The 14,617-nt window shown below is 32.8% G+C and overlaps 1 protein-coding gene across 1 annotated transcript; it reads right to left on the reverse strand.

Annotated features, from left to right (window-relative positions):
• Window positions 1-10,126: 10,126 nt before the first annotated feature.
• Window positions 10,127-14,135, reverse strand: LOC110930964 (syntaxin-related protein KNOLLE). Its single transcript, XM_022174352.2, has 3 exons — window positions 13,763-14,135; window positions 12,566-12,909; window positions 10,127-10,765 (listed from the first exon to the last, which is right to left on the reverse strand). The coding sequence occupies exons 1-3, from the start codon at window positions 14,034-14,036 to the stop codon at window positions 10,436-10,438; spliced, it is 948 nt and encodes a 315-aa protein (XP_022030044.1). The 5' UTR covers window positions 14,037-14,135; the 3' UTR covers window positions 10,127-10,435.
• Window positions 14,136-14,617: the final 482 nt, after the last annotated feature.

The raw sequence follows: 14,617 nt of genomic DNA on the forward strand, positions 1-14,617 counted from the left end.
TGAGGGTAACTTATCGCCAATGATTTCTTGACATGTCAACTTTCCTCTCGCCCTTAATCACAAAGGGTAGCTCACCCAAACCTTTTTTAAAAAAGATAAATTGGATTTAAACAATCTCAATTTTCTCAATTTGGCTGATAATAATCCTAACTCAGTTATTTGCCGATAATAAACCGAACTGGTCCACTTTTCGCCGATAATAGTCTGCGTTAGAAATAGCTTAACGGAGTTAAGGTTTTTTTCGAATTACAAACCGATGTTTTAGGGCTTTTGATTAAAACGAGGATATGAGTTGATTGATGTAAAATGTACCTCGAAATACCGCCCAACACGACGAAAACGATGCTTCAATTTAGGTGTTTAAACTTCCAATTTTACAAAAATCAAGCCGTTTGGAACACCGTTTTGAGGTAAGTTTTAATCGACTCGTATCCTCGTTCAAATCACAATCCTAAAACATCGGTTTGTAATTCGGAAAAAAATTTAACTCCGTTAAGCTATTTTTAACGGCGGACTATTATCGGCCAAAAGTGGACCAATTCGGATTATTATCGGCAAATAACTAAGTTGAGATTATTATCGGCCAAATTGAGAAAATTTGGATTATTTAAATCCAATTTGGCTTTAAAAAAAAAAAATGTATGATTGGTTGGAAGAGAGTGGGGCCCACTATACACCCCTCTCTCCTCTTCCCTCCTCTCCCTTGTGATGAAAAATCACCGAATTCACAGTCACCGTGCGGTGACTTGGTTGATGGCGGCGATGTGCCCGCTAGGCAAACTACTTTACCGCATCATTCCCCGCACCCATCCCTTTCACCATACGTGACAAGTGTGCAAAGTTTCACAGCCATGTGAAAGAGGTGGTATATTGAAGTGCCAATTCAATAGTCAACATAGTACACCTAATGGAAATAAATAAATAACCAGATCCATTGAAAATCTCCATAATTCATTGACTTGCAAACAAAGTAATAATGTTCACACTTGTTATAAACCCGGAAATTTGATACGAACTGAATACGAGATAAGTTTTCGTTGGGTGACACGAACGACCAACCAGATATTTTATATCCACTCTAAAATTACAAATCTACACAAAAATAAATAAATAAATATATATGTATATAACGTAAACTATAAACCTTAATGTTCATTTTTTGTACATTTTAATTTGTCATAAAAAATTCATTCGATTTAAGTTATAAGTTATGGCATAAAACATTATTATTAATAACAAGTATAAATTAAACGGGTCAACGTCAGTGGCGGAGCTTGACTAAAAGTTTCGAGGGGGCGTAAAGTGATGAGACCCAAATTTTTTTTCCTGTCGTTATGTTTCTGGTCGGGTCGGGTCGGCTATCGATTCGGGTCAGGTCAAATAATAATAGTTCCAAATAAAATTAAAAAATTTCATTCATTCAAAGGACTCGTTCTTACACATAAAAACTTGCGATTAAGTTTATTGTGTGGTGGGTAATCTATGGTTAAACAAATAAGAGTTAAAATATATTTACAAAACTACCCATCACTTATATACAAAGTGGTAACAAACTTTACTTTAATTTATATATTGTATAAATATTTAGGAAAAATAATTGAGGGGAGGCGATCCTATATAATTTTTAAAATTTTCGGGCGAAAAATCGGAACCTATACACTTCTAACCGAAACATTGGGATGGGCGGGTGCACCCCCGGGCACCAACTAACCTTCGCCTCTGGTCAACGTGACTAGCTAAATATATTTAAGATTTGACCGTAGAAACAAACTTGACCTCAGACTAATCCTAAAACCGTGAATTCGGTATTGGTTACTTATGCTTCATTTGAAGTCACACCTAACCTACATTTGTATCGATATCTCTTGATGTAGAGGCTTGCTACAAAAAGTCAGCAAACAGAAAATATTACCATACGCAAGAAAGACCAATTTGGGAGTAGGTTGGATGTTGGGTAGGCATAAACTTCGTATTTTAATAAAAAAAAAAGATAATAACTAATTATGTAGTCAATAAAAAAGATAATAACTAATTGTGTAGTCAATAAAAAGGATAATAACTAATTATGTAGTCAATAAAAAAGATGATAACTAATTATGTAGTCAATAAAAAAGATAATAACTAATTATGTAGTCAATATAGAAGTTGCACTACATTTAACTCTTCAATCCCCCACAAAAATTGTTAACATACAATTAAAGAACCCTACCGATTTTTTTTAAGGTGGAATTTTATTAAAACCAACTAACAAGACGCTAGAACAAACAAAACAACAGAAGGAAAGAAAAACAAAACATACAACTACAACTCCAAACTAGATAAAAGAAGACGCTAGAACAAACAAAACAACAGAAGGAAAGAAAAACAAAACATACAACTACAACTCCAAACTAGATAAAAGAAAAATCCCTCCAATGATCTTTCATCTAACGAGACAACTTTTGATCGGCTCTTAATCCAAAGAAACCTGACTTCCTGAAAACACAATTACCAGTCGCCTTTTTGTGATTAACACAGTATTTTTCTGCGCTTTTCAGACCGTCCAACAAGTTAGGAGCATAACCGCAGGGCCGTTCGTAACCAAAGTGTCACGACAACATCCAAAGGTCACTCTTGGATTCTTAGGGGCCTACGTTTTTAGAGACCCTAAGCGAACTATGAAGAGGGGGCTCTAATTTCACTGATAAAATCTCACTAATCCTGACGCCATGGGTCTCCTCCAACCCCGACTTTCGTCTAGTGATAGCCGATAGTCTAGAAATTGAAAGCAGGTTGCGATGGGAAGTGAGAACAATGATCGCGGTTGTATTTAGGGGCTTTAGGCCGCTAAATATTGATGATTAGGTCGATGTTTGTCGTATTGTAATAGTTAGAAATCAAGGCGAAATGAGTTTTGAAACTTGGCTTTTTTTTGCTAAACAATATTTATTTGGGGTTCCTTCAATGAAAATCCAGTTTAATTTAAAAATAAATGTATTTATTATTTGGGCCTAATATATATACTATATAAAAAAACTTTCTAAAAACTTGGAGGCCCTTATTTTTTGGTAGCCCTAGGTCTGTGCCTGGGTTGCAAAGCTTGTAGAGCCGGCCCTGCATAACCGATTGCACCATCCTCCTGTAGGTTTTGCGGGCTCTAACGCTTTCGTGGAAACACAAAACATCCCGAATGGAGAACGCAAAAAAAGACCCATGAAGTTTTGTTGGATCATTTTGATGGAGAATAAACGCTTCAATTTGTTGAACCAAATGACTATGTCAAAAGTTGTGAAATTTGTTAATTATTTTAAAAACGAAGTGTAGATTAATTAATAAATATATAAGATGGCAAAGAAAGGGATGTTTAATCCACTAAAGTCGTGTTAAAAATGTCCTCTTTCGATTTGGGACTAATTCAATGGTCAAAAACTATTTTAATAAAATTATTAATATATTAATCAAGTCAATAGTCAAAAAAATTTAACGGTTTAAACTAAGAAACTACCTACCTAATTCCACATTGGGGTTCTTTATATAAACATGCAAGCAAGCTCACACATATGTTGATTTACAAGATAAAAACTAAATGAAGCCATTAATCATTGTATGTGTGTTCTTCGCGGTGATTCTTTTGTTCTACGTGAACCCCATCGAAGGTAGCCGAGTTTTACATCTGAAGAATGGTGATTTTATCGACTTAAGGAGTCCCAACATGTTTGTTTTTCAGTCACTTCCTAGAGGGCCTGTTCCCCCTTCGGGTCCATCAGGGTGCACTTACATCCCTGGAAGCGGTGGACCGCATTGTCCATAAGGATCTAGCTAGTAATGATGCCATGGCTCGCGAGACATGCCAAGAAGGTGCGATCTAGGTGATTACTTGAATGACCATAGGGTTCGTTCTGATTGATTTTCATGTCGTCGAAAATAACTTGATGATATCTTGAATTCGGTTATCCATCAATCGTTTATTCTTTCATTGTACCAACTATAGTATGATGGTATTTGGGGGATGTTACAATTGTACAAAGATTTTCTTTTAATTCTTTAATACATGGTTTTTGTATTTATTTTCACTATAATTTTATAGGTGTAATTACTTATACTTGAAGAAACTTGCGCACATTTATGTTCTTTGAGATGTTGTAAACTCAAATTATGCATTTATGTTGTGGCACTAACGTTAGCTTCACTTTTGACTATAAGTTTGTGCGAAGTTATTTTTTTATAATCTATTGTATAATACATATTAGAGGGATAAAACTGGAATTTGACATCAATCTAATAAACTCTATATAATAAACTTTTATAACTAAGATGTCATTTAAAAAGCTCCATTTAATTATACGTATTTAATTTTTTTGAACGACCAACAAATCAATCCCGAGCACTTTCGAGACACTCACTAGACAAACAGAGTACTCCGAGAGTAACCCGAGTCGTCCACCATCAATTCCGGGGAAAACCCAGTAACCCACCCGCCCGAAGGCACGACAGTAAATTACCAGTAAACTCGTTTGGCTCAAGGATCGAACCCAGGTTTCCCTGGGTCTCCTATCACTGCCCACTAATCCTCACTCTTTTTTTGCACCAATTGGGAATTGAACTTGAGTCTTCAAAAAAGAAGACAAATACTCCTACCACTTGAGCTAAAGATTATTGGCCATTATATATATTTAATCAAAGTCCAAAGGTAAATTTTACAATTTTATGAATATTTAAGATGGCATTTAATTTTTCTATAAAAGATCAAAAGCAACTCTATGAATTTCTTAAAATCAAGTTCAATGTTATGTTTTTATCAAAAGGTTTGTTAGGAAAAAAACATTATTGGCTTTGATTTTGTTAAAAAGTAAAGGTGCAAATTATGGTCTTTAGGTTAGAATGGTAATCACGTATGTTTTGATGCTTTTTTATAACCATGAGAATTACATCGTTTTTTTTTTCTTAAATCGGTTATGGTTTTTTAAGAAGAATTAAACTAGTTTTGGCCAAATCGGTTTGGGCTAGAAACTGAGTTGGGGAAAAAAATATACCAAACCTCTTAGATATGATTAGGGTTTGGGGAAACTAAAACATTATTTGTTTTCTTTTTTGATTTTCGTAATATTTTATTTTTAGGTTTTCTAGTGTTATATTTGTTTACCTTTTCTATTAACATATCATAAAATACCATACTATCAGTATTATTCTTTAATATTTTAAAAAAATCTGAATATTTTCATAACAGAGTCGTACTTTCTACGAACGAAGTTGTACATAACGTAAATATCGCTGACTTTCATTATTTCCCGACAAAGAAAAAGAATGCCTAGGTTATGTAAATTGGTGTATATATAAAAATAATTCACTTATGTAAATTTGTGCAGATATAGTAAAGTTACATGATTTCTATCTAATATAATAATATTTTATAAGGGATTAGACGGCACAGTGATTGATTATTAGGTAAAACCGTAAAAAGATATTAGTTAGGGTTTATGCTTACACTTAATTGTACATATCTTAATCAGGAATTTATACCAATTTTCTACACGTATAGCTAGTAAAGCTTGGCAGCTCCACTTGAGACCAAAAGTATTTCCTCAAAGAAGTCAATATCAACCCGCATACCAAATACGAAGATTCAAAGAAATCAGCCATATAGAAAGAAAACCTAATTATACATGTATCTATAGAAAATTTAGCAATATATAGTTCTTTAGGCAATGATATGTGTAAGGCCATCAACTATGGCGCAACGCCCCTGCCATGTGGCAAGGGGCATGGCGTGAGAGGGCAAGGCACACCGGAGAATGGGGCAGGGTGAGGGGAAAACGACGTGGAGGGATGTGGGATGGTGGCACTAACTTTTTTAACCAGTTAAAATTTTCTATTTATTTTAATGTTTTAATTTATATAATATAGATATTATTTTAATGGGTATTGGTTAATTAAGGGGCGTGAAACCGTAGCAGGGGTTAGTAAAAGAAAGAGAGTGAAGGAAAGTAGGGTGGTGATGTGTTTGTAAGGTGACAGTTACTTTATGACGTGACAGTGATGTGAAGTGAAAGAGCGTAAAACGATAGAAGATGGCCTAACTTTGACTAAGTTGTGAAGACTGCCAAACTAAGCAATATTTATTAGTTTTCATAGAATGCAAAATATATATGCTTTTTCCAAAAAACTAAAACACTAAATAATTAGAAATTAGAATGTTTATGAAACAAACAAAAGGAAGACACGTACGCTATTTATGGAGGAGAAGAGACAAAAAATTAAGATCTACAATCCATTGAAATATAATTTAAGGATGGGCTAAACATATCTCTTTTTTCTTTTTTTTTACTTGTTATACCCCTTGTAAAAGTCATATCATAATTTTACAATTCCATCCTTAGAAAAATCATTACTTTTCAAGAGTTTATATATATATATATATATATAAAAGATTCTTGTATCGACAACAAGTCGATTTAAGTATTATCGGAACATAAAATAAAATTTCAACTTAGTTATGGTAAAAAGTAAATGAAATTAATTACGTAAAATTATTTTAATAATAAAAAACACGTCAAACAACAATTCATTGGTAACTAGTGGGATTCACTCGCGCTTTGCGGCGGATTTCCGATCAGTGTCGGTTTGGTTTATTAGAGTATCAGCACCATACCGGAACTCGACATAGCAATTGACATGTGTTTATATCCATTGAAAACCATAAAACGAATATACGTACCCATACCAGTGTTGTTCGGTTGGCATAGGTTACATTACCGATAATTCGGTATGAGACCGATACTCGATACAACTTACGATACCGAAAAATACTTTATAGAGAATACAAATCTGTGCTCAATGAATTTTATATCGTCACGTCGAGAAAAACCATAAAAGCGAATACCGAATCGGTACCAATATCGTTTGGTTGGTATAAGTTCGGTTTGACTATAGAAAATCAACTATTTTAAGCTTTTCAAATAAAACTTTTATCAAATCATAGGTAATAATAAGCACATTGCGATAGTATATTCAAAATATTACAAAACCGTATATCATATTAATAAATAAGCGAAAAGGACAATCGAGGGAAAACCACAAAAACAAATACAATTCCAGTACTGGTGTTTTGTTAGTATATGTAGAAAGCCATAAAAACGAATATGATACCGATATTGATTTTATTTGATTGTTATATGTTTGATTTGTAATAAAAATACTAAAAAAAAGCTATATCATTAAAAAATTCACTAAACCATACCATTAAAAAATTCACTACTATACATATACATAAAGTGAATAAAAGGAAAACAAAATAGAAATTGTTCATCTCCCTTTGTAATAATCAACTAACGGCCGTTCAATCATTGACGTTAATTTACTATTCATCAGTCATGTTATAGATTAATATAGTTATACAATTTCATCTAGTGTCGACTTTTTGTGTCTAACATAGTAACATACAATAATTTGTGATTTTCCGCTTACCAATGATATACAAAAGTCGGGTATTGATAGTTTGTTATAAGTTTTCATGGAAGTGTAAACTTAAATATACTTTTATGTAATTAATCTTTTCTTAGAAAAACAGAACCAATGAATTAACGGCACAAATAAAATTACATAATCTGTTATTTTTAAAATTAACATATACTGAAACTATAGACTACCCGTAATGATTAATGCCTTCTATGGAGCATTTTAATATTTTATGTCATATCAAAATCATAACGTCCTTCAAGCATTGTTTTCCAAATATTTTTCTCTTAATTTGGCGTTATACTAGAAACGCTCCTCCCACTTCATACCCCTAAAAGCCCAGAAGGCGGTGTGGAAGGTATTATCGAGTCCCTTCACGCTCCTATAATGCCAATTAGTTATGCTCTTACAAGGAGGATTCAAAGCTTTAATTCCTATAAATAAATATATTTATCACTTGGCCGGCCATAATTGATTTTAACTTCTTGGATTTTCTTCATTGTTTTCTTAAAATACAAAATAATTTAATAAAAAAATACTATACACAACAACACAACAAAAGGATACATAAATGCTATATTTTGAAGAAGCATATGACCCTCTTTCCCTATAAATTTTAATTCACTTTTCAATTTCATAACAGTTCTTATTTTCAACCGTAAGTAATATTTTCAACCAACGGTGAGTATTATTAATTACCTTCTATTTTTCTAGAAGCAAACTCTAGTTAAAATTTAGAGTTAATTACTGTTTTTGTCCATGTGGTTTGTCAAAAATCACTATTTCAGTCCATTAGTTTAAAATTTACGATTTCAGTCCCTGTGGTTTCACTTTCGTAACCATTTCAGTCCCTGTGGTTTCACTTTCGTAACCATTTCAATCCATTTATTCTGTTAGTACAGGGACTGAAATGGTTACGAAAGTGAAACCACAGGGACTGAAATCACAATTTTTAAACTAATTGACTGAAATAGTGATTTTTGACAAACCACAGGGACGAAAACAGTAATTAACTCTAAATTTTGTTTAAATCATTATTCTAGGATGACATAAAGTGTACAAACTTTTATATTGTTTTACAAGTAAATACTAGTGTATAAATTGCATTGTGTTACTAGCAACAATAATGGAGAAAAAAAAACCCTGCTAACAAGCAACTCAATATTATTTACTAACAAATTACATGCCAACCACTTTATGATGCTTTGAATTGTAGTTAAGGGCAAGAACTCATGGGCTGAACTAGTTGGGACACCTGGGCAATCGGCTATCGTTATAATTGAGAGACAAAATGAAAACGTTGAAGCATTTATCGTTGAGGAAGGGAGCGTTGTGAGCTCAGATGTTCGATGTGTCAGGGTTAGGGTCTTTGTTGATAAGAACAATATTGTTAAAGAAATGCCTAAGACTATCCACTATCACAACCCAACCCAACCCAACCCAACCCAACCCAACCCAATCTTTCATTAAAGTACTAATTTCTCTCTCTTCCACCTATACAACCCAACCCAATTCAATTTTTCACCCACAATCACAACCCAACCTAAACTAATATTTTATTAAATAAAAATGATTTATAGTTATTGTTTACAAGGAAAAAGACAAAAAAAACAATTAAATATTAATATAAATGGTTGCAACCTTGGGTTGTATACACAACCTGGTTGTGAGAAATAATGAATTATTAAATTAAAAAATTGCTTGTTTTTTTTATCTTATTATCCACATGGCAACCGTTTGGGAAGTCTGGTCACCATAGTGGATAGTCTAAAGTCGGTTAATCGCCTGTAGATCTTACATCTTGTTTTGTTTGGTGTATAACCAAGTTTCAGATTGACTAGTCAAAATTCTCGAACTTTAGTCTAATTAAAATGTTAATCGCCGTTTATTACATCTCGTTTTGTTGCTTGTTACGGCATTGGAGTTTGACACCACCTGATTTAGCCCCTCATGGTGGTTAACACATTAATGGAAGAAAGGGAAAGTTGGGTGGCGCCTTGATGCGTTTTGGTTTAACAGGCGTGATGGTGGTGAGGTTTTGGCGCCTCCTTTCTCACGCCCACAACACATAGTCTTATAATTTTGATCAAATGGGTAGAATCCGAAATATTGGTGATATCATGAAAAAATGATAAAAAAAATTCTTGATGAGAAATCAACCTTTTTTGTATAGGAAAATTTTAAAATAGGTATTGCCAAATTTTGAGAATTCAAAACTATTAGCCTTTACTTAAAATTAAATAACAAAATAAACACATGATTTAATCGAAACATGTTTTTACAATTAAACAAAAATCAATTAAAATCACGAAATTTAGGGAAAACAATCGAAGTGAAAATCACTCTTCAGATGTGACAATTTGGATCCAAACGTCGGACAAAACGGGCCATGTCTTTGCAGCACCTCGTCGTTTCTTTTTACAATTTTGTGTCTTTTTTACAATTTTACAAAACGCCCCCAAGTCACTTACAAGAATTTAAACTCAAATCACTTTTGTGATGAAAATAAATTCAAATTTTCTTATTATTTTTCTTCTCATAGAGTTTCAAAAATAAAATAAAATTGCCCAATAAACATTAACCAATACTTTCAAAACTAAAATAAAATACCATCCAACATGCTTTCAAAACTAAAGTTGAATAGGAGTTCTCAAATAGCCAACCAAAATGAATCTACAACACCAACCAACCAAAACAAAACAAAAACAAATATATTCATATAAAAAAATCAATTAAAAATTGATTATATTTCACATAGCAAAAACACCATAAACATAGAGAAATTACTAGCCTTGCTCCTCATTAGTGGCGGAACCAGAACGATTTAGTTAGGGGGTCATCATAAAAGCTCATATTCTATACTAGTTCAAATTAGGGAGTCCATCTCTAAGTTTGTTCTTCAAAAACTCAAAATTTATAAATAAAAATTCAAAAAGTTCCGATGAGCGGAGGGTCAACGGACCCCCTTGACCCCCTCTGGTTCCGCCCCTGCTCTCAAGAATCAAGATTTGGTAACACTGGTGACTACTGGGATGACAACCACAAGGATGATAATCAGCAACAATATGATCCCAATACACATACACTTTCTGCTTTGCTTTTGGTACCCTTTTGCACTCTTGAGCTTTTTTGTACCATCATTCACATATTGACCTGCATTCATCACATGATGCTCAATATCATCCATCTTCTCACCCTGAGCCTCCACCATCACTGCCATATCTAAGAACACCTGGTGGAGCTCCAGCAGGCTTGTTTCGATCTCCTTGGCGGCGTCATGGCGGTCTTGTATCTCCACCACCGTCTCCAACACCCTTCCCCTCCCATGCTCCTGTTTATAAATCCAACCAAAGTGGATTAGTTTTTGCAAACAAATAACATTCTGGACACTTGAATACTTCTCACAATGTACACAACTCGCGGGTTGTGTTTAGTATAAACGGGTTCAGTTCAGTTTCGAGTTGAAGTTACAAAAACGTGTAGCTTAACGGTGTCTGTGTCGACCTGGATTGCGCCGGTTAACCGATTTACTTATTTTTTTTTTTATAAAGAGTAAACTGCCATTTTGGTCCCTGTGGTTTGGTCAATTTTGCCACTTTAGTCCAAAACTCAAACTTTTTGCATCTGGATCCATGTGGTTTCAGTTTTATTGCCATTTTGGTCCAAAAATGAAATCAGGTCATATTTGTCTTATAAAATCCTGTTATTTTGTCATTTTCCACAGGGGCAAAATGATCATTTCTTTTTTATAAATAAATACTATATTTTATAAGACAAATATGACCTGATTTGCCTCTGAGGAAAATGACAAAATTGCAGGATTTTATAAGACAAGTATGACCTGATTTCATTTTTGGACCAAAATGGCAATAAAACTGAAACCACAGGGACTCAAATACAAAAGGTTTGAGTTTTGGACCAAAATGGCAGTTTACTCTTTTATAAATGTGTCAACCAGAATTACCTTTTTTTCAAACAAATAACATTCATAAGCTAAAAAAACTCACCGGTTGGGTTTCGTATAAAGGGGTCGGGTTAGTTTTAGGTCAAACCTACAACACTCGTTTAGCTAAACGGGTAGTGTTCGTATCAACCTGGTTACGACAGAACCTAGCAAAACTAATAGGGTGGGTGGGGTCAAATCTGCACAACTTACTTTGCGGGTTGACCCGGGTAACCAATTTTTTTAAAGGTGCTTTATAAAAGAGTAAATTGCCATTTTAGTCCCTGAGTTTTTGTCCAAATTGTCATTTTAGTCCAAATAGTTTTTTTTTTCTCCTCTGAGTCCCTGACTTTTCCTTGTTCTTGCCATTTTGATCACATTGTCTAACTTAGTATAAAACCAGGTTATAATCAGGGGTATTTTTGGCATTAAATTATTATGAGGTTTATAAATTATGTTGTAAACTACCCCTGGTTATAACCAGATTTTTGGACTGAGTTATTTGGACTAAAAAGGCAATTTGGACCAAACCTCAAGGACTAAAATGACAATTTACTCTTTATGAAATAACTTAACTTATAATTTATTTTTTACACCAAATTTTATAACTTTTGAAACAAATTGATACATTTTAAATATAAGTGCTAAAAAACTACAATATAGTTATGTAAATTCAGTATTTTTAAAATATTATTATTTTTTACCATAAAATTCTTTTATCGGGTTAGACAGGTCATGTTCGTATCAACACATGAATATACCCCTGGTTAGACGTGTCGTGTTTGGCATTAAATTATTATGAGGTTTATAAATTATGTTGTAAACTACCCCTGGTTATCACAGTTATGCCAAAAATACCCCTGGTTATAACCAGATTTGTAGACCGAGTTATTTGAACTAAAAAGGCAATTTGGACAAAACCTCAGGGACTAAAATGACAATTTACTCTTTATGAAATAACTTAACTTATATGTTATTCTTTACACCAAATTTTATAGCTTTTGAAACAAATTGATACATTTTAAATATAAGTGCTAAAAAACTACAATATAGTTATGTAAATTCAAAATTTTTAAAATATTGATATTTTTTACAATAAAATCTTTTTTATCGGGTTAGACAGGTCATATTCGTATCAACACATGAATATACACGTGTTGTGTTTGGGTTCATGTCAGTCGTTCATACCTGAATTGCTTTTGACAAAAACTCTTCACCACCTTGACCATCAGTCCCACTGTTAATAATCTTCTCAATCACTTCTTCATTCGCCTCTTCTCCGGTGACCGTAAAATACCTCCGGCCAACCGTCTCCTTATACTCACTCATCATCCTCTGCCTCAACTCCTGAAACTCCATCATCAGCCCCTTAAGCTTCTTCCTCAACCCATTTGCCACCGCGGTCCGAGTCCTATCCACCGGGGTCCCTAACTTACACCCGGACAGCCTCCGGCTCTCTGCATTCGCCCGGTCCATCTCCTCCAACCGCTGTTTTATCGTCTTTGCCTTCTTCAAAACCGCCACGATATCGCCTGATGCAGGTTACGAAAGCAATCAAATGGCTAGAAACTCAAAGATTAACAATTAATATCAATATCATATAACTAAATTTTTTTTTAAAATGACATAAAAGTTCGAAACAATATTTATACTAGACCCTAACAACTTTAGATATAATTATACAAACACTAATAAATAAAAGATAAAAATAAAATAAAACTTAAAACTTAATTTAATATTAATCAAACTAAAAATTTGACTAAAAGTTCATGGGAAAAACAATATTTATACTAGAACCTAACAATTTTAGATATAAACACTAATAAATAAAAGATAAAAATAAAATAAAAACACTAATAAATAAAAGATAAAAATAAAATAAAAACACTAATAAATAAGAGATAAAAATAAAATAAAACTTTGAAACTCAAATTAATATTAATCAAGCTAGAAAAATTGACATAAAAGTTCACTGGAAATACAATATTTATACTAGACGCTAACATTAAGAGATAAATAATAATAATAATAATAATAATAATAATAATAATAATAATAAAAATTCACCGAAAAATAATAAACAAACTAAAAAAATTGATATAAAAATTCACCGAAAAACAATCTTTATACTAGAAGCTATCAATAACAGATAAACAATAATAAATAAAAGTAAAAGTAATTTTTTTAATTTCACCAAAAAAAATTTTCATAATTAATATTATTAAACTAGAAAAGCTAACAAAAACATAATTTTTTTTAAAAAAAATTCACAATTAATATTATCAAACTAGAAAAAGTTGACATAAAAATTCACCGTGAAACAAATTCTTTTGCTAGAAAGTAATTAATTTAGAAATAAACATAAAATAAATTCTGCATCAATACCGTTAATACGACGTCGGTTTGACTTCAACTGGTCAGGGTTATGGAGCGATTTTGACTCCTGGTTAGTCAACTGGAGTTGAGTTAGGGTTTCACGGATGAAATTCATCTCATCTTTCACAAGCTCTGCTTCACGAAGGAACGATGTGAGGTTGTGATCGGCTTGTACGGTTTGCATTTGAATGTCGTGGTCTGGACCGGCTTCGAGATCGAGTTTTTCGATTGATTTCTTGAGGTCTATGTAGCTGGTGAAGGATTTTGTCATTAAATCGTTCATGGTGAAAGCTGAGATTGAAATTTGGTAATAATCAGATGTTTGATGGAGAGAAAGATGGAAAGTAGGTGTTTGATTGAAGATGAATTGGGGATTTAGGGTTTTATGAATTGAGTGAGGTATCCGTTGGGTAACGGCTATATACCGATTTGAAAAAGTGATTTTTTTGCTTTATTGATAAGATGTTTATTGTTAAAGTTGTACCGAATAAATTATCTTGAATAATTTTTTTAATGTTGATGTTAGAAACTGAAATATTTTAATTTTGGTAAGTTTTTAGTATATTAAATTCGTGACTGATACTAGGAAGCAAATGGATTATTTATATTGTTTTTATTATACTTACAATAAACTGTAGAAATCAACCTTTATGTTATATCTAAACAGCACTTCGTACTTTTCATTATAAATCGGCAAAAATCAACCTTTATGTTCCTGTTTTGTTACACTCTATAACCTTTACACCTAACCACGCCAAAAAAGTCAGTTAAATGGCCTCACATACTATGCACGTGAGGGCATTTAAGTCTTTTCCCTAACCTGTCTTTAAGGTTCCCTTTTAAATCAAAACCCTAGCTTATAAT

The sequence above is a fragment of the Helianthus annuus genome, chromosome 3 (genome assembly GCF_002127325.2).
Source record: "Helianthus annuus cultivar XRQ/B chromosome 3, HanXRQr2.0-SUNRISE, whole genome shotgun sequence".
In the NCBI taxonomy this organism is placed as follows: domain Eukaryota; kingdom Viridiplantae; phylum Streptophyta; class Magnoliopsida; order Asterales; family Asteraceae; genus Helianthus; species Helianthus annuus.